This window comes from Petromyzon marinus, chromosome 23 (genome assembly GCF_048934315.1).
Source record: "Petromyzon marinus isolate PM22_M1 ecotype Great Lakes invasive population chromosome 23, UKy_Petmar_22M1.pri1.0, whole genome shotgun sequence".
Taxonomy (NCBI): domain Eukaryota; kingdom Metazoa; phylum Chordata; class Hyperoartia; order Petromyzontiformes; family Petromyzontidae; genus Petromyzon; species Petromyzon marinus.
Genome location: NC_133689.1, coordinates 11,850,070 through 11,870,880, shown reverse-complemented (window position 1 = coordinate 11,870,880; position 20,811 = coordinate 11,850,070). Strand labels below are relative to the sequence as shown.

Below are 20,811 nucleotides of genomic sequence, written 5' to 3'. Positions count from 1 at the left end.
CTACGTAGCAGTGCCTCGCCCCGCCTACCGCCCCACCCACCGCCCCTCCTTCCGCCCCGCCCACATCCCCGCTTATCGCCCCGCCCACGGCCTCGCCCCGCCCTCTGCCCCCATCCCCCGCCGCCACTTCCGGTTTGCGAGGTGCGAGGCACCCAGTTCGGTTCCCACTCACGGTGGTCGCCGTCAGTTCAGTGGCGGTGGGGGGGTCTCCCCCCCTAGGTCGACTCAGCCTCAAATGGGTAACCCGGTGCCGTGATGTGTGGTCAACATCGCCAGCACTGGGGGACAGACAAAGGCGGCCGGGATGGCGGGCAGGCGTGGTGCTGGCCACCCACCCCCTCTGTGTGTCTGTCTGTGTGTATGTGTTCCTACGTGTGTGTCTCTGTATGTGTGCCTATGTGCCTGTGTCTCTGTGTGTCTCTGTGCGTGTCTATGTGTGTGTTTGTGTGTCTCTGTCTCTCTGTGTGTCTATCTCTGTGTGCGTGTGTCTGTGTGTGTGGGGAGCGATAGTGTCGCGGTTAGCGCTACGCTGCGCTATGAACCTGGCGACCCGGGTTCGATTCCCGCTCACGGCCAACACCAGTGACGATTATCTGAACCGGTCCCGGGCCTCCCCTAGGTCGACTCAGCCTCAAATGAGTACCTGGTGCGGTGTGTAAACATCGCCACTAGGGAGACAAAGTCGGTCGGGCGTGGTGCTGGCCACCCACCCCCTCGTGTACCGTTACGGCCTTCATAGGTGCTAACAGCACTTGCCCCTACAGTCTGTTAAGGCTACACGAGGGATATTTGTTGTGTCTGTAAATGATGAGTAGCGATGGTAGTCTGTACTCGAGAGAGAGAGAGAGAGATGTTGTACACGTGTCTGGAGCGTTTGTCTCCCTCGTGGCGATGTTTACGCACAGCACTCGGCACTCATTTGAGGCTGAGTCGACTTAGAGGGCGTAGAAGCGGGCCAGTGTTGGCCCCGAGTGGGAATCGAACGCGGCTCGCCGGGTTTATAGCGCAGACACATCAACACATCAACACACAAACACATCAACACAGACACATCAACACACAAACACATCTACACACAAACACATCAACACACAGACACATTAACACATCAATACACAAACACATCAATACACAGACACATCAACAAACAGACACATTAACACATCAATACACAAACACATCAACACACAGACACATCAACACACAGACACATCAACACACAGACACATCAACACACAAACACATCAACACACAACCACACACCCCTCACCCTCCCCCATAAAATATCCCAATTACTTAAATACTTCAAGTAACTTTACTTTATTAAAACACGTCACGCGAGTCTAAGTCCAATCGTGTTTTCTGATTATTTTTAATTTATAAGTCAAATGGCTGTGCGCCTCGAGGCGCCTCGAGGCGCACAGCCATTTATATGACATGCTACGTAACGATGTTGTCGTGGATTGTAACGCGTTCACCATTGTTGTTGTTTTTGTTGTGGTTCTCGTGACGGGCGCGGCTCTCGCGAGATCTCGGTAACCCAGAAGGGGCGGGGTCTAAGAGACGGCAGGGCGGAAGCACGCATCAGACGGAGGAGGGAGACGGAGAAGTTGGCTGTGACATTCAGTGGCGCGGAACACGAATCACAGCTCAGCAGTGCCGTGGAGTCGAAGACGGCGACAACAGCTTTGGCGAACGAAGCCGACATCCTCTCGCTCTGCGTGGCCATGGCGAACATGACTTTCCAAGGTGCGCGCCACTATCGCACAACACAGCAGCAATAACACACAACACAAACCTATAACATACAAAACACACATCAGCATTAATGTACAACATACAGCACTGTCGCACATTTATTATAATGTAAGTTCACAAATTAATATTCTCCTCCACTGACTCAGATTTTAGTCCCCCCACCACCGTGTCCACAGAGCATGAAGTGTGCATGGAGACCCAGGCTACAGCCAGGAGTCCTCATAGAGGCCCCAGACCCCACATGTTTGAGGAGTTGTCTGGGTTCCCCGCACGTGGTGGTGGAAAGAGAGGCGAATATGCACACCATATGGGCACCTGGAAAACAAGGAATGGTGCAGGATGGACACGAGGTGATGGCGGAGGCTCTTGTAGTAGCGGAGGACGAGATGCTAGAGATGGCCGAATCCCCCGCTCCCATCGTATGAGTGGACGTGGAAATGTGAACAAGGGGGATAGGTCGGGTTCCTGCCAGCGCCGGTAAGTTTAACTGAGCGAACACTGTGCATGTGTGTGCAGAGGGGACGCGGTGATTAGGCCACTGCACTATGTACCTGGGGACCTTAGTTTGATTTCCAGCGATGGCTACATCAGTGGAGATTGATATATGAACCGGTCCCCGGGCCTGCCCAAAGTCGATTCGTACCTGCTGCATTGTGAAAACTTTAGCAGCAATGGGGCAGTGAAGGCGGCCGGGTGCGGCTGACCAAACCACCCACCCCTTTACATGCCATTTAGGCCTGAATAGGCGCTCACTGACATCACTTGCTCTTACAACCTAGGTAGGCTACAAGAGGGTTATTTACTCTATATGATCCAGAAGGCCACCACAATACTGTTTTCCCATAGCGGTGAATGAGGCTCTCACCTCAATCCTCGGAGCCCTCATCTGATTCTCCATGGTGCGCACGCCCTGGTTTTCATACAGCATCTAGAGATGTGTTCGATTTAGACACTATATACATCCATCAGTGTTTAGCTATTGCGTTCTTTTTAGAGTCGGGGCATAATTTCAGCTGGGTCTGTCTGGGTCAGTAACATTTTGACTAATAACCACAACCCGGCGCACCACATCCAGTATACATCTTGCTCTGCCTGTGGCTATTAGTCACGTTCCTATTATAGTCGACTAGCGACCTAGAATATAATGCAAACCTCGAGTGGAGCCTGGACACTGCCTCTGTCTGGGCAAAGCGCAGGTTTTTCTCATGTGCCTAATTCTTGCCCTCATCGCTGATGTTCTGTGCTGTTGTGTTTTGTTTGTGGTGCACCTGCGTTGCCACCACCAGCGGGCCCTATACGATGTCCATCTGCAAGGCGCAGCGGCAGCAGCTGCTGGTGGCCAAGCGGCGCATCTTCAAAGCCGATTCTGCGGTGCCAAGCCAATTGTGCTGGTTCGAGATCTCGGTAAATGTACTGGGGGGTGTGCAAACGTGGAGATGGAGCATCCTAGGTATCAGGTTTTGAGAAAGAAATGCCAATTATAAAAGGTTAACAGTTGCACCAAAATAATTATAGAATATAGAGACTTGTCATTTTGGTGACCCAGGTCACTCTTGGAAATGTATGCATTTAAACTTATTTCACACCATACATAGCCAACCATGCTGACCGGAGGTGCGGGAGGACAACTAAACACAAAAAGTAGTTCTAGAGAAATGAGTTGTCAATTTATATTTAAGAGTGCATAGCTCCAGTAGCTTTCTAATATTGGAAGAGCGTTCCAGAAGGCCGCAGAAGTGCATTTGAATGCGCTCGATGCAGTGACTATCTTTTTTCGATGAGCGGCCAAAAGCCACTACGAGGATGACTGGAGCTCACGTGATGGTTTATGCTCCTTGACAAGAAGTGAACACATCCTGGTATCTTGAATTCTCAACTGGTTAAACAAACTAAACTTTGACGTTGTAAAGTATCTAGTTTAAATCGGCATGCAACATTGATATATAAGAATAGATGTTAGCCTTTCTGGCAATAAAAATAGTATTATATATTCTTAGTTTTTTCGGTAAAGTCACGTTGACTTTACCGAAAAAACTAAGAATATGAATTACTGCAGTCACGAAAGCTTTAAATCAAAAATAAAAATAGTGTTAAGATGTTAAAACACCAAATTGAAACCTTTTGCAAGGAATCATGTCTGCATTAACCATATATACTTGTGAACATGGAAACAAAAAACATGCTCTGGTAGTATATGCATTGTCTTTTAAACTGATTGGTCCACACCATAGACAGCTTTCTTTAGAGCCATGCCCTCCTAAACTTGTGATGCTATGACACTTTTCCTATATGGACGCAACCATATATTTATACCTGGTTCAGTTTGTTAACATCACCAATGGGGAGACAAACACAGCTTGGTGTGGTGCTCACCACATCACCGTCTGGTGTACCTTTCCGGCCTTAATTAGTGTTCACGAAGAGCACTCGCTGCCCCCAATACTCTGTAAGCCTAAGCAGGGAGTATTTTCTGTGGTTGGTTGAGCAAACCCACTGCACTGTGGTCCCGGCTCCAGTAATCACCCTGCTGTTAGAGTGGGTATCTGAGCTTGGTCAATTTGACCTAAAATAAACGTACAGGGCCATTACGTAGACAATGTTAGCAGTGACAAAGACAGCCAGGTCTGTGTGTTACTATGCCCACTGCTGTGCCAAGTCAGCTCAGCGCGGCTCAGGCGGCGACAGGTTGTTTTTCCACTGCAAAAGCCGTGTCACTGAGTGACACGCAATGCGTGTAGATGACATGGTGATGCTGTGTCCTCACATTGTGCTTAAAATTGGTGCACCCCAACAGACCCTGTCATAGCAGCCAGTTTATGCTAATGGGGGATGCGACATGTGCGTGTTCTTTTTACAGAAATGTTTGAGCCAAAAATATGACCCTACCAACAAAGCTCTGGACTTGAAGGCGGTCAGAATTAATGAAGGTAATTGAAACAAACATTTGTGTTTTTTTTACGTTTACTTTGCACTCCTGCACATTGACAACTTGTCACAACTCAGCTTTATTATTTGAGCCGAGAATCGTTCATACTGTTTCTTTAGTCTCATTTGTTCTAGTTTATTCATCCTGTTAGCCTAAAGATATCATTGTCATGTCATTTGAACTAATATTTAATTAATTCATCCTTATGCGCATCACTCACTGTACGCATCGCGAGGGTAGGAGTTGAGTTGAATGCAACGCGTAATGAACCGTTGTGCGTCTACGGTCCCCGTCTACAACATGCACGATCACCCTCCCCCACTCCCCAGAGCTGGAGGCACGTGGTGTCGACCTGGTTTTGAACCGGAAGGACCACATGGATGGTCTGAACAAGATCATCCGAGAGAATATTCCAATGGTACGGCCTTCTCCTCTCCCCACGTGTTTTAATGCTTTGCACCTAAGGTATAGTGTTGCTGCGTTAGCTCTCTTGGTCCATTCGTCTGTAGGGCATTATTACTCTTAAAACACATTCCTGCAGAGGGAGCTGGTAGGAACGTTGCTTGCCTCGAATGATGGCTCAACGAATTGGCGGCTTATAATTTAGAGATTGTGAGCAGCCGCATACTCCAAACGCATGTTGTTGATTTTCCACGTGGAGGGAAAAATGTCGTGATGATGGCCGGACGTGGTTGGTGGCCACCCACCCCCTCGTGTGTGCCGTGGCCGCCTTCCCCACCCCGCCCCTCCCTCCCCACCCAGCCCCTCCCTCCCCACCCAGCCCCTCCCCACCCTCCCCTCTCCACCCAGCCCCACCCCTCCCATTTTTGGATGTACGACGGACGGACACAATAATCCCCTGTGGGCTGGGTGGAACCAGGAGGTTTCTACCAGTACAAAATACGTACCAAACTGCAGTATAATGTAGCATTGGAATTAGCGACTAGATTAATTAGTGCTGGATTAGAGGCGCGTCGCCACACGTGGACATTGGTGCATGCTTCATGGTTGCGTAGCCCCCATTTTACCAAGCGGTCATCGCCGACCATCGATTTGAGATAAAACCAAAACGAGGCACGGCACGACATTTACATTGCTGCTAAACCGTAGGTGGTGGCACTGCGCTGCGCTACGAACCTAGCGGCCCAAGCTTCTATTCCCGCTCACGGCCAAAATCAGTGACAATTATTCTGAACCGGTCCTGGGCTTCCACTAGGTCGACTCAGCCTCAAATGAGTACCTAGTGCGGTGAGTAAACATCGCCACAGGGGAGACAAAGGCGGTCGGCGTGGTGCTGGCCACCCACCCCCTCGTGTGCCATCCTGGCCTTCATAGGTGCTCGCTAACAGCACTTGCTCCTACAGTCTGTTAAGGCTATACTGGGGATCTTTGTCTTTTGCCTCCCTTAGAGGGGAGCGGTAGTGCAGTTGTTCGCACGCTGCGCTATGAATCGAGCGACCAGAGTTCGATTTCCGCTCACGGCCAACACCAGTGACGATTATCTGAACCGGTCCTGGGCCTCCTCTAGGTCGACTTAGCCTCAAATGAGTACCTAGGGCAGTGTGTAAACATCACCACTAGGGAGACAGAGGCGGTCGGCGTGGTGCTGACCACCCTTGTGTACCGTGCCGGCTTTCATAGGTGCTCGCTCACAGCACTTTCTGCAAAAGACTGTTAAGGCTATAAGAGGGACCTTTGTCTTTTCTGTGCCTCCCTTGCTTTCCACTCCCACAGATCACATCCCTGAATCTAACGTGCAATGACCTGCACCGGTTGGATGACCTGGCAAAACTTGCCCAGCACACTCCATCTCTCAAGAAGCTGAACCTCTCCACAAACAATGTGGGTGTGAGCGCCGTTCAATAAATCGCGACGCGACGCTCGCATGCCTGGTGCACCTCTGGTGCGAGCGTCGCGTTGGTTCAGATTCCTCGCCACAGCGAGTCGACCGTTCGTTACGCGATTCAATCCAAGTATCGATATACCTACTATTATATCTTATATCGTCTCCTTTTGTTTTGGTACTTGTTCATTTCCGATTCGCTTGATATTATTTTAAGCATGTATTGGGTATCAGATATGCCTTTAATTAGTGGAAACACGTAATTAATTATTTAAATGCAATGAATACACAAATGTGAAACGTACTATTGCAGTTTAGTACATCAACATGTATCACCTATGGGTGGTACCTGTTGATGTACTTTGTACAGTAGGCCTGCAACTCCGCATCAATACGTCAATTAACTTCAGTCATTGCACTCAAAACACATGCACCAAATGGTGTGTAGGAACCAGTTCTTTATTATTCATGCAAATTATATGCACGTTAAATTAGGCTAATGACACATAAGAGACAGACAAGGCAGACAACTAATTATATGGACAAAACATATTGGGCTGCATGAACAAGATAGGCAACAAGACAGTGCAGACAAGAGAGTACAGTGAGACATACGATGAGACGGTCAGTACAAATGGGACACAGTACATACTGGACAGGACAGACCACACAAACAAAATACAATTAATACAAACAAAAGACGAAACATAGCATGGACTCTTGAATTTGACCATTATGCTGAAAGGGCTAATTAATCAATTAAGTTGAGAGCTGATACATTCACTTAGAATATGTGATTGCAGTATTTGGCCTCCTTTGTTAACCCTTTTCAACGAATATTGAAGGAATTTCTGCATTGACTCTGCCCATTCGTAATGGAGGGGAATGTAACGTTCATAAAATGTGATCCAATATAAACGAAATGTTTGTATAATGTGGTGTTACTATCAAGGACACACCCAACTGAATACCGCACACCATTGATGAAAGGGTTAACCAAAAGAGATGCAAACTATAGCACAAGGGACTGTTTACAAATATGCATACACATTTTGCCGTGACAGCTGCGTGTCAGCTTTTGCACGCTAAGGCAAATGCATTCTGCAAAGCGTTACAATCCATGCATGGGCATGGATTGTAATGCATAACTTGTGGTAAGTTGCCCAGAAGCATGGCCCTTATGCCCCTAATTGTATGGAAATATCTCCCCTGCCATGCAGCTCAAAGATGTGAGGGAACTTTACCCACTGAAGGCCTTCAATTTGAAAGAGCTATGGCTGAAGGGGAATCCACTGTGCGACTCCTTCCACGACCCAAATGCCTACATCAGGTACCGCTCCTTTGTCATGAACGCGACATTGCCCGCTTACCCATTCGCCTGTCCGTCCACGTAGCTGCCCACTCAGCCAGGCACTCACTCGTCCTCATCCTTATCCACCCACTCATCTACATGGTTTATCTTTGTGGTTGCCTGTTCAACCGATGGCTCGCCCGCACGCCTACTCCCCCACCCTCCAGCTTCACCCATGCGCTCAACACCCCGCTCGCTCATGCGTTCATCCACCCGGTCACTCACACACACTCCCTTGGCCTTTTGTGTCCCATCTCTAACTGCATGTGTGTGTGTCAACAGCTTCGTGCGAAAACACTTTCCACAGCTCGTGATCCTGGTGAGTGACCCTCCACAGATGCCGGCCCTCAAGCTATCCCCACTCTCTGTGATATTTGTGTCTCCGCGCATTCCAGTTTCCCCATACGTGCAAAAGTGCTTGTGATCAGAGGATTTTGCCAAATGCACCAAGTAAAACACTTCTGAAGGTCATCATTACCTGCCTTGGTCAAACTACTGCTGGATGAATACCTCCCCTAAGCCATTGAAATTTCTCATGATTGCGAAATTGTAATAACCCACCTAGCACCTGCCCATGAACAACTGTTAGATGGGTTCCATCTCATTGCTGCATTCTTGATCATCAGCCATTAACCCTTATAATGACGTGTCCTGCCCGAGCCCACTTAAGTTTCTTAACTGTTTGTATAAGAGTTCACTTAAGAAAAGGTTACGTGCAGTTTACAGATGACACAGAGGAACATGAGCAGCTGTTAAATGTCATTATCTGTTTTTTGTTTTTGTCCTGCTGGCGGTTATCAACATCATCACTTATTGCTTCAATCATCTATCTCTAACACCATCTTTGACTATCTTCGTCACACATCTACCATCATTACCACAATCATCACTATCATCATCATTGCCACAAACACCACCACTATTGCCGTCATCTTCATCCTGACCGCCAACATCATAATGTAATTTCATCATCACCATGATCCCTTTCACCATAACTACTACTACCACAACAATCATTACCATCTTTACCATTATCTTCATCACCACGACTACTGTTACCATAATCATGCTCACCACTATAATCAATCACAATCATTATCGCCATGATCTATACCACTTTTTACAACCACTACCTTCACCATTGTCACCATCAGGATGGGCAGATGCTTACGCAGCTGCGAAGTTCTACGCCTGCGGTGCCCTCCACGCCTGCGGTGGTGCACAGAATTGCGGTACGCTTCGCTGCAACAATGAGCAATATTTATTCTCCCAACTTTTCGAGGGCCATGCGGCTCTTTGGCCACAACCCTGGCATTACTCCTACCACTTCCCATCCTCCATTTTGTCCACAGCCAGATGAAAGGAACAATATTTATTTTAAAATTATTATTATTAGAGGTTTAACGTATGCTTGAAATGGCTTAAGCATATACCAAGCTCTAATCAATCATTTGTTTACATATCCACCATTTTATTTTACAAAACATTGGCAAAAACTTAAACTTAATCAGCAGCAACTTAACAGTTGCACCTCTTGTGCACTGACTTTGTGACATTATGACTGTTTCCGTAGTCGACCAACATCAAAGCGTGCAGCTCCCATAGGAAAGCGAGCAAAGCGGCACAATGTAAGGGGCTTACATGACCCACTTGGAGCGGCGTCGCCCATTCAGTCTGCCATGGGATCCAGGCCAGGCCTAGCTATCTGGTTGGCAAACTGGGTAGTCATGTTGACGTCTCTCCTGTGTGCGTGCGCGCCCACTCTCGGGTGGCTGCAGGAGAACAGCTGGCAGTTCCAGCAGTGTGCGAACACCCTCATGGAACTGAACGTGAGTGCCGTCCCATCCGCACCGTTTATGGACACGACTGATAGCAAACGGTCGGGCACATTCGCGTTTGACGAGCATCACTAACGATACCGCCCATCTCCCCTTCTATTCCACCCCTCTCTCTCCCCCCTTCCCTCATCACTGTCGCCGTCCGGCTCGGATCTCCGAAAACCACGGTCGCCTACCTTCATCGTTCCTTTTCGTCCGACTACCGGACGGATTCCACGGGAGGCGTTCGTACAGTGAGCAGGCGTCTGCCGCAGATTGCTGGCGATCTCGGCACACGTTCTCCTACCAACCCTTTCCTCCACAACCCTTGTACTTTGTAATTTATTTGTTTTTACCCCATTTTGGGGGAGAGGAAAAAAATAAAAAAATAACTATATTTGAAACTGTGTCCTCAAACTCACGACACACTAACACCTTGTACCCTGGTTGTTATTTCCCCCCACCTATAACCATGACATCACAGGACGCTGGCATGACGCAATGGTTGGTACACAATCCAGAAGTCGCTAGTTTGATCTGTTATCGTGGTAATCAATGGAAACGTTTCTTAAATCCATCCGGCTTATGTCCACACAACCGATATGCTTGCGTGGATAAACAATTGGAAGAACGCAAACATCCCAAGAAGCGCCTCATTGTGGATCAAACCATCAGGAAGCTCACTGGCCCCCCACCACCGCAAGCAGTGGGACTCCATACATCAGATCCAACCTGGCCATGGCAGGAGAAATTTCCTCCACAAATTGAAAAAAAAAGTGTCACCAAAATGCCACTGCAGGGCACCGCAACAGTGGAACACGTGCACACACCAGGAAGCTCTCTTGACCTGGTGAAGACCTCCAATACCAATAAGAGGCCACGGTCTTGGGTTATTCTTTGTGCTTTTGGGGTCCCTGACTCTGTTCACAATCATTAAGGACCATTATGGTGGGAAGGCCCGTGTAAACCTACGGACCCGAGTGTCAGAGCCATTTCCTCCTGTTTACCGTGGGGTGCGACGGGGATGTCATCTGGGTCCGATACTATTTCACATAATTCCCGGTCATGGCCAATAGCAGTGGTAAATTATATTTGAACCGGCCCTACTCCTCCCCTAAGTCGACTCAACCTTAAATGAATACCTGGTGTGGTTGGTAAAAATCAGCGCTGGGGAAACAAAGACGTTTCTGGCAATAACACCCCAGCATGACAAGTTTGCGTCTGACTGGCAGTTTCTAAGCACAAACCACTGTATAAAGTACAGACTATATGCATCTGACATTATATTCTCAGCATTGATGCGTTTATGTTTATAAGCAGTGTTTAGTAATAATTTTTAAAGAACCTCAAAATATTCAACTTAATTTTCGTTCACACGGTGAAAAACAAATGCAGTGCTGCTCAGCGGATTCAGAGTGAGACAACTGCAGCCAAACTGGAGTTGGTTAGAAGCACACTGCCCAGGTACGGAAACTTGTCTACTTTCTGTACTATTGCCCCATCACTCACACGATGACAAACATCCCCCCTATAGCCTTAACAGACTGTTGGGGCAGGTGGTGTTAGCGAGCACCTATTAAGGCTGGCATGGTACGCGATGGGGTAGATGGCCAGCACCATGCCCAACTGCCTTTGTCTCCCAAATGGCGTTGTTTACACACCGCACTAGGTACTCATTTGAGGCTGAGTCGACCTTGGGGAGGCCCAGGACCGTTTCAGATAATCCTGACTGGTGTTGACCTTGAGCAGGAATCAAACTCAGGTCACCGGGTCTGTCGCGCTGCGCGCTAAATACGTATCATCATCATCACTGATATGGATAGGTGAGTCGATAGAAATGACATTTAATTCAACAGTTAATGGGCCAATTAACCAGTAGTTAATTAAATATGGGAGCAGTGGTTTACACACTGAAATATTAATTTGGGGACCCGAGTTTGAACCCAGCAATGTGACGGAGACATCGAGCGATGGAGACGAGACAGAGACATCGAGCGACGGAGAGAGACGGAGACATCGAGCGATGGAGAGAGACGGAGACATCGAGCATCGAAGAGAGACGGAGACATCGAGCGACGGAGAGAGACAGACATTGAGCGACGGACAGAGACGGAGACATCGAGCGACGGAGACGAGACGGAGACAGCGAGCGACGGAGACATCGAGAGACGGAGACATCGAGCGACGGAGACATCGAGAGACGGAGACAACGAGAGACGGAGAGAGACGAAAACAGCGAGTGACGGAGAGAGACGGAGACAGCGAGCGACGGAGACATCGAGAGACAGAGACATCGAGCGACGGAGACAGCGAGCGACGGAGATAGACGGAGACAGCGAGCGACGGAGACAGCGAGCGACGGAGATAAGACGGAGACATCGAGCGACGGAGACATCGAGCGACGGAGACACCGAGAGACGGAGACATTGAGAGACGGAGAGAAACGGAGACAGCGAGCGACGGAGAGAGACGGAGACAGCGAGCGACGGAGAGAGACGGAGACAGCGAGTGACGGAGAGAGACAGCGAGCGACGGAGACGAAGACAGCGAGCGACGGAGAGAGACGGAGACAGCGAGCGACGGAGAGAGACGGAGACAGCGAGCGACGGAGAGAGACGGAGACAGCGAGCGACGGAGAGAGACGGAGACAGCGAGAGACGGAGAGAGACGGAGACAGCGAGAGACGGAGACAGCGAGCGACGGAGAGAGACGGAGACAGCAAGCGACGGAGAGAGACGGAGACAGCGAGCGACGGAAAGAGACGGAGACATCGAGCACGGAGGGAGACGGAGACATCGAGCGACGGAGGGAGACGGAGACATCGAGCGACGGACAGAGACGGAGACAGCAAGCGAAGGAGAGAGACGGAGACAGCGAGCGACGGAGAGGGACGGAGACAGCGAGCGCCGGAGAGGGACGGAGACAGCGAGCGACGGAGAGAGACGGAGACAGCGAGCGACGGAGAGGGACGGAGACAGCGAGCGCCGGAGAGGGACGGAGACAGCGAGCGACGGAGAGGGACGGAGACAGCGAGCGCCGGAGAGGGACGGAGACAGCGAGCGACGGAGAGAGACGGAGACAGCGAGCGACGGAGAGAGACTGAGACAGCGAGCGACGGAGAGAGACGGAGCCAGCGAGCGACGGAGAGAGACGGAGACAGCGAGCGATGAAGAGAGACAGGGACGACACAAAGGGACAGTGAGGGATAGGGGAAGGAAGCGGAGTGAGCGAGACGGGCAGAGCGCGGCGAGCGAGCTGCGGCTAAGCGGAATGACGGAGTCACAGACGTACTGTGAAGAGTTGTAATACAAGATGTGTCGGAGAAAACAAGAAAGTTGTTCGCGTCAAGTCGACCACTACAAATATAACCAACACTACCAAGACTGCCCACCCTGTTGGAGGCGACGGCCCATTATCACCATTAACATCACTACCATCATCAACATCACCAACATAATTAACTATCATCACTGCCATTACCGTCATTAACATCACCAACGTATTTAACACCATCAGTAACAGACATAGCATCACCATCATCACCAGCACCATCACTCAGCTCACTATACAGGGGGGATGTACCGGTTCCAACATCATGTGGACGTGTGAGGTGGTGTGATGAGGTGTGACAAGGCGTGTGGATGTGTGAGGTGTGTGGATGAGCGAGGGGGTGAGAGAAGATGGAATCAGGGTATATGGAGGGGCGTGAAGGTCTGGAGATGAGGGGCGTGAAAGTGTGAAGAGCGGTGTGGTGTGTCGTGGTGGCGGTGGTGTGTGGTGGTTTGTCGTGGTGCGTGGTGGTGATGGTGGTGGTGCGTGGTGGTGTGGTGGTGTGTAGTGATGCGTGGTGGTGATGGTGGTGTGTGGTGGTGTGTAGTGGTGGTGGTGTGTGGTGGTGCGTGGTGGTGTGTGGTGGTGTGTAGTGGTGGTGTGTAGTGGTGGTGTGTGGTGGTGTGTCGTGGTGCGTGGTGGTGGGTGGTGGCGCGTGGTGGCGCGTAGTGGCGCGTGGTGGTGCGTGGTGGTGCGTGGTGGTGTGTGGTGCGTGGTGGTGTGAGGTGTGTGGTGGTGTGTAGTGGTGGTGGTGTGTGGTGGTGCGTGTTGGTGCGTGGTGGTGTGGTGGTGCGTGGTGGTGTGAGGTGTGTGGTGGTGTGTAGTGGTGGTGGTGCGTGGTGGTGCGTGGTGGTGTGTGGTGATGGTGGTGTGTGGTGGTGTGTGGTGGTGCGTGGTGGTGTGTGGTGGTGGTGTGAGGAGGTTGAGGAGGTATGAGGAGTAGTCCACGTCGCGCTGCTCGTTGATGACGTCGAGCGTTGCCGTCTGGCTGTGCCGCTGGTTGCAGAGCGAGCAGCTGGGCGTGCGGCACCAGGAGGAGGATCAGTTCACGTGTCTCCTCCTCCTCCTCCTGCTCCTCCTCCTCACCGTGCTCCAAGCAGCGCGGCTCCGCGTCCTTGCGGCCGCCGGGGCCCCTGGGGGCACCGCCACCACCACAACAACGACGACGACGAAACTAGGACAACAACACTGGCACAACAACAACACTTGGAGGATGACAGCACAGAGATAACAATAAACAACAACACTGGGACAACAGCGATTCCAACAACCACGACGACGCTGCGTGGAGAATCACAACAGTGATGATGACGGTGACAGCGATGACAGAGACAACAATGAACACAACAATCACAACCACTACAATAACAACGTGGCCATTAGCACCAACAACAACACGGGTTGCCATAGTACTACAACCACACCCCACAACAACAACCACCACTATCACCAACAACGCAACTACCAGACAGAGCAACAAGGTGACTATGACCAGCCTTGCCTTCTCCTGCTGTGCTGCCTTGCCCACCATGCCCTGAGACTGCCCTACCCCTGCCCATCCCCAGCTTTGCCCTCCTCTACACTACCCCACCCAGCCATACGCCTCTACCCCAATACTCTATTTTACACAGCCTTGCCCTCCCTGCCTCCTACCCTACTCTAAACCCTGCCCTTCCCTCCTCTCCTTCACTGCCCCCTACACCTGCGCCCTGTCCCCCTGGCCCAGTCGTGTCCTGCCCTTTGTCACTGCCCTGCCCCGTGCCCCCTGCCCTCACGCTGCTGCTGCTGCTGCTGCGTGTAGATGTGGATGATGTTGTAGAGGAGGAGGCTGTGTTGGAGGTGTACACCCCGTGGCGGTGCAGCACCACCTCCTGGCGGCACCACGGGCCCCCCCCGTACCCCCAAGGAGGGTGGGAGGGGGGTGACAGTGAACAGGTGAGCGTGCAGGCCAGTCACTGCACAGGTGAGTACTGTACAGGCAAGTGAGCGTACAGGCGAGTGCACAGGCGAATGAGTATACAGGTGAGTGTGCAAGAGAATGTACAGGTGAGTGAGCGTTCATGCCAGTGTACAGGTGAACGTGCAGGTGAGTGTCACAGGTAAGCATACAGGCGAGTGTCACAGGCGAGCGTTCGGGCGAGCAACTGCAATGCGTCGTTGCCGCACTTGTGGCCCAGGTTGTGCTGGCAGGGCACGATGACCACGGGCTTGGAGAACATCTCCAGGCAGAGGGGGCACAGCTGCTGACGTGCTCCAGGTGGTCGTAGCGCGCCTGGGACTCGCGCATCAGCAACGACGTCCGGCCCCGCACAGCGCCTCTGCACGCTCATCGCTACAGCTGTCACGCACAGGCAGAAAGCCTCGCCCCTACAGCTGTCACGCACAGGCAGAAAGCCTCGTCCCTACAGCTGTCACGCACAGGCAGAAAGCCTCGTCCCTACAGCTGTAACGCACAGGCGGACAGCCTCGTCCCTACAGCTGTCACGCACAGGCGGACAGCCTCGTCCCTACAGCTGTAACGCAAAGGCGGACAGCCTCGTCCCTACAGCTGTCACGCACAAGCGGACAGCTTCGTCCCTACAGCTGTCACGCACAGGCGGACAGCCTCGTCCCTACAGCTGTCACACACAGGCGGACAGCCTCGTCCCTACAGCTGTCACACACAGGCGGACAGCCTCGTCCCTACAGCTGTCACGCACAGGCAGACAGCCTCATCCCTAAAACTGTAACGCACGTGCATTGGAAGCGCTACCAACTCACGGAATTTGAAACACATTCCACTGTTACATGGACTTCCTGAGAAAGAGGTATGGTGTAGGTCTAACAATGGGCTTGTCAAATCAGAAGCTATCAGTGAGTAAGAGGTGAGTGTGCGGTTGGCAGTGACATGCAGTGGGAAATTCTAAAATGTGCACTTTTTTACTAAATCGGGGTAAGTTCCCAATGAATGTGTAGATTTAAGGATCAAACATAGCCTCTGGCAAGGAAACGGGTATACAAGTGAGCTGCTGGGAGATGGAACTGTTGTAAGGTTATGGCATGGTGCTTTTGTGAATGGTATACAACTCCATTTTGTAAGAGTGCTTCTATGCAAAGACCGTGGTGCTGAAGAGACATTTCAACATCGCACATGTTATAAATAACCATTTTAATTGCATAACTCAGCCCCCAACTCACGGCGTTATAACTGCGGGCAACGAGTTTCAACCACAAATGCCTGCTAGGATGTCCCTGCCGTGTTGCCTGGCGAATGGCCCTCTGACCCGGTTAACGCGAAGACGCAATTCACCAAAAATGTTGACTCGGCGCTTGGGCGCCGCGGTGGCGAGGTGTTCACTACCTCGCCTGCTGTAATATTTGGAATTTGTTTGCGTCTCTCCCCTTGGTCGCGTGTTTTTTTTGTTCTCCAGGTCCTCTGGGTTTATTCCTCCACATTTAGTATCAATCAGGATCACGCGTTTAAGAGTATTTGGCTGCTATACATTTCCACACGATGATAAGCCACTTCGTTGGACTATAATGTGTGGCCAGCTCTCTTCTGAAAAAAAGGCTACAATGGCTCAGTGGGCCCCACCTGCTAAAATAAACAAATAGTTTAGAGGCGTCCAGCGTTCAGCTCTCACGAGCCCCCTCCCCTCGCCCCACAGTTGACGCGGGGCTGGGCCCCCCCCCCCAGGCCAATCGGGACTCAGCCCCCCTGGTCGAGGCACTGCGTCCCCACATTGAATCTACACAGCTCAGCGACGGTAGCGAGGACCTCGGGGCGACCTTTTATCTTTCAATTGCGACGACGACGACGTGTGTTTACAGAAACGAGTATAGCGAGTCATTCACGTTTGATGATTTTACCACGAGTCGAATAAATGTGTTCATTTTACATCGGTAAAAACACTTTTGTATGACTTAATAAACATTGCAATACTGTATGCAATTTACTCAGGGCCCTCGTAGCCTGAATCCGGCCCTGTCTGGTCGGCGTCTCTCGCCCCTGAGGAGTCGAGCGCGCCCGGCGAGGGAAGCATGGCCTCCACCTCGTCGCGCTCGTGTCACTACGAGGAGGAGGAGGACGAGGAGGTGGCGAGGGGGACGGAGGCCCCGAGGCAGCTGCTCGGGCGGCTGTACGCGCGCTGCGCCCCGCTCGGCGCGTTCGTCGCGGAGCTCGCGGACACCGAGCCCGGCTCGCCCGCGGCGGGGCCTCTGCTGCGCGCCGGGGACGACGCGGGGCTGGCGAGCCTCGCGGCCTCCGTGCTGGTGAGCGAGCCTCGCGGGGCCAGGGACCTCACGCCGCCCGTCTCGTTCAGACAGGTCGGTGTGTGGTGTCTCGTTCAGACAAGTCGGTGTGTGGTGTCTCGCTCAGACAGGTCGGTGTGTGGTGTCTCGCTCAGACAAGTCGGTGTGTGGTGTCTCGCTCAGACAGGTCGGTGTGTGGTGTCTCGTTCAGACAGGTCGGTGTGTGGTGTCTCGTTCAGACAGGTCGGTGTGTGGCGTCTTGCCTGTGTGGCGAGTTGTGCTGACCGCGCCGAGTTTGATTCCCGCCAACCACCCAGCGACGATTGTTGGCCACCGGTCCTGGGCCTCCTCTGAGTCGACTCAGAGGAGTTCGCGGTGCGCAAACATCGACAATGGGGAGACAAAAGGCGGCCGGGCGCCGTTCTGGCGACCTCCCTCTTCGTGTGCCGTGCCGGCCTTCATATTTGCTGCTCGCTAACAACAATTGTCCCAACAGCCTGTGAAGGCTACACGGGAGATCTTTGTGTCTGTGCCGAGAGGCGCCGCGCCCCGAAATCGGCTCACGGTCAACGCCAGTGACGAATATATGAACCCGTCCTGGGACTCGCCTAGGTCGACTCAGCCTCAAATGAGTACCTGGTGCGATGTGTAAATATCCACAACTGTCAACCCCTCATCAGTGCCTACCTTATTGTAGAACAATTCAGGACCTTAGTGGTCACCTCGTGCACTTATAAATCTCAACGTTCATCCTACAAATTCCCATCACAAAGGAGAAACACAAATAGATAAAAAAAAAGTTAGCTAGTACTGAAACGGCTGTATCCCGTATGTACTTACAAACTAAATTTCTCTGTACAAGAATACGGGTGAACTGTATAGGTTGACAAGTATGAATATCGCCACTTGGGAAACAAAGACGGCCGGGCGCGTGCTGGCCACCCACCACCCCCTTGTGTGCCAAGGCAAGGTTGTTACCCTGTTATAGTTGGGTCCGGTGTGAGGAGATGTTGCCATGGAGGTGATGAACTGTGCAACTCAATCTCTTCTGAGAACTCCGTGAATGACTTGTTGCACAAAAACCCGGAAGGATATTTAAGCTTAGGGAGCCTATAACTTGATCAGAAATGTGCCCAGTCACATCAGATTTCTCGGAAACTAAGGAGGGTTGAGCGTGGATTGTGCTTGGATGGATAACCAGCATCCATAAAACAGGTGTGATAGGCTACTATGAGCCCACATAGGCAGATTGCAGTAAAAGAAAATCCATATCTGTGTTTTACTTAGACCCTCAGACGATGCTCCTTCACGTCACCAACCCACACTGACCAGCGTGGTGAAACTCCCATGACCCACATGGCGTGGGGTAACTTACCCAGCAGTGGATTGACAACAGGGCTGTGCTTGTACACGTTAGAGTTTTCTTTTGTGACTGACCACAAGCATCTGCACGGCAGCTGCCTTCACACGCCTCATGCCAAGCCCCATCGTCTCGACCCCCACAGCTGTCCAGCCAGAAGGAGCTCATGAGCCGCCGGCTGCAACGAATCCACAGCCGGGGCAAGCGCAATGTAGTGGCGTTTGGGCTGGCGAGGCCGTGCGAGCCGACGCTGCCGTCCGTGCCCAAGCTGCGTACGCACTGGACCAACGACACCACTGCCTCCATGATGAACGACAGCTTCTAGGGGACCCTGATGGAGCGCATGGGGGACCAGGTCTTCGAGTACCTGGCGGAGGTGTGCGCTCTTTTCATGTGCGTGCCGCCTTCCTGCTACTACCAGTTCTGCGGCGTTCCCATCTATGACCTGGTGGTGTCAGGCCGCCACTTCTCTGCATCCAACAGGTGAGCGTGGAGTTGCGGGTTTGCATGTTTACCGCCTCTGTCGGCTAAACGCTGAGTAATAATAATCTTAGCTATAAAGGGCATTTTTTTGTCTGTCTGTCTGTGTGTGGCCGACACTGGCGAGGGATTTCGCTCGCGAACCATGGGGTTTACGTTTAAATAAACTCCTTTACCGAATGGAACCAAAGAGTATGGATCCTTGCAGTCACGAAAGCTTCAAATCTAGAATCCTTAAAAGTTTTTTTTTTAAACAACGGTTTTATTAACAACTTCGTTTAACTCACGGTGGAGAAGTACGTCAATGAAGAGGCGCCTGCTCCCACATCAACGCTTACTAGAATTAATTTATTACTTCCGTCACTCGTTCACACGGAGTAGGCGCGTATGAGACACGTGGCGCCTGCTTCTTGGGCGGGGCGATTCGAGAGTTTAGTGACCGCGGCGTTTTTTACCTACGCAAATAAATAAATAATAAGGCGTCCATACAAAATGTTAATCGCTTTAAAGTAGCGAATTAATTGATTAATTGATACAGGCATGCATTGTCACCGAATCTGAGTACGTGTGAAAAATTTGGATCTGATTGGACAACAGGAAGTAGACTAAATTATGATTACAGGATTTGACCATGACACAGGAATCAAGTTAAGTAAAACCCTTGAAAAAAGTACCCAGGTAGCACGCCATAAGCCCCGTGGTGAGCCAGTGCTATTCTGATTTCACGTCCGTCACCTTTAAAGTACTTTAATTACCGATTAAGTGCTGTTTTTGGTTATTTATTACATCGCACCTCCAAGCGCGCCAAAGCACGCGTCTGTACAGTCTCACCCCTACCAAGTCACATGCGTTTGGTGGGGGGGAGGGGGCAATTCCCATTCGTGTGGATACTGTGCAAGGTAACAAACACATTAACAGCTCCCTTCAAACCTTTCTTACCATGATTCTTTACTCTTACTATTCCCGTTATGAGATATTTAATTACCGGCCTCAAACAATGTTTGATGATAGTTACCCTAAGTAACACTCATTTTCACCCTGACTACTAAGTGCTACTTTAAACTGTTATGTACAAAATGCCATTTATTCCCCAAGCAGGTCCTTGCAGGGTGAGCTGGTAGGAACATTGGAATTTTTTTTACACCTAACAGCACGAGATTTCACTTCTAAAGTATTGAAAGGGGACGGACGGACGGACACATAAAGTATTGAAAGGGGACGGACGGACGGACACATTAATCTATTGCAGGCTGGTACACTCAGTTTACAACTTCGTTCCTACCAGTATAACGTCATCAACTTGACCTTGCGTTAATTGTGTTTTGACCGTCTGTGTTGCGTTATATGGTTTCCAAATCTTGCTAAAACCTGTTTGATTTAGTGTGCTCCCACGTTTCTCTCTCTGTATCCCCTGTTGTATCTGTGTCTGTATATATATCTGCGGTTATGTGTCTCCTCTCATAAATTTAGCTCTTCTGTACCTGATGATGATTGCTTGTGTTGCAATCGAAACGACGTACACTATTATGTTATTTTATTATTTCTACGTGACTTTACCGAAAAACCCAAAGAATAAAAGATTCTCCCTCTTTTTACTACGAGCTTTTATTTAGCTCACTGTCTGTTGTCGTTATCGTATCCTCAAATCTTGTAACTAAATTTTAACCCACTTCCCAATATGGTATCGACTGCAAACTTGGTATACTTATGGCATAC

At 50.8% G+C, this 20,811-nt stretch overlaps 1 protein-coding gene, 1 long non-coding RNA gene and 1 pseudogene across 5 annotated transcripts; 2 read left to right on the top strand and 1 right to left on the bottom strand.

Annotated features, from left to right (window-relative positions):
* Window positions 1-126: 126 nt before the first annotated feature.
* On the top strand, window positions 127-10,092 carry LOC116938275 (nuclear RNA export factor 1-like). 4 transcript variants are annotated; one of them, XM_076069032.1, is made up of 11 exons: window positions 1,665-1,749; window positions 1,935-2,235; window positions 3,045-3,162; window positions 4,616-4,685; window positions 5,014-5,102; window positions 6,419-6,526; window positions 7,748-7,857; window positions 8,161-8,197; window positions 9,033-9,110; window positions 9,657-9,707; window positions 9,951-10,092. In XM_076069032.1, the coding sequence occupies exons 1-11, from the start codon at window positions 1,728-1,730 to the stop codon at window positions 9,951-9,953; spliced, it is 987 nt and encodes a 328-aa protein (XP_075925147.1). In that variant the 5' UTR covers window positions 1,665-1,727; the 3' UTR covers window positions 9,954-10,092. The 4 variants fall into 4 exon arrangements, with proteins under 4 accessions (XP_075925148.1, XP_075925149.1, XP_075925147.1 ...); XM_076069033.1 differs by lacking the exons at window positions 1,935-2,235; window positions 9,951-10,092 and adding an exon at window positions 127-320 and having other exon boundaries at window positions 1,530-1,749; window positions 9,657-9,884; XM_076069034.1 differs by lacking the exons at window positions 1,935-2,235; window positions 9,951-10,092 and adding an exon at window positions 132-342 and having other exon boundaries at window positions 1,530-1,749; window positions 9,657-9,864.
* Window positions 10,093-12,983: 2,891 nt separating this feature from the next.
* LOC142925682 (uncharacterized) lies at window positions 12,984-15,475 on the bottom strand. The gene is made up of 2 exons (XR_012942647.1): window positions 15,135-15,475; window positions 12,984-14,158 (listed from the first exon to the last, which is right to left on the bottom strand). It is a non-coding gene; the product is annotated as an uncharacterized LOC142925682 (long non-coding RNA).
* Window positions 15,476-17,045: 1,570 nt separating this feature from the next.
* LOC142925660 (telomerase reverse transcriptase-like) overlaps window positions 17,046-20,811 on the top strand; it is a 29,302-nt pseudogene continuing 25,536 nt past the window's right edge.

Excerpts from the sequence above, each read along its gene's own strand:
- LOC116938275 (XM_076069031.1), top strand. The coding sequence starts at position 1,728 with ATGGCGAACATGACTTTCCAAG. Across the intron at positions 3,163-4,615 it reads TGTGCTGGTTCGAGATCTCG|AAATGTTTGAGCCAAAAATA; the intron begins GTAAATGTACTG and ends TTCTTTTTACAG. Across the intron at positions 9,111-9,656 it reads CGGTGGTGCACAGAATTGCG|GAGAACAGCTGGCAGTTCCA; the intron begins GTACGCTTCGCT and ends GGGTGGCTGCAG.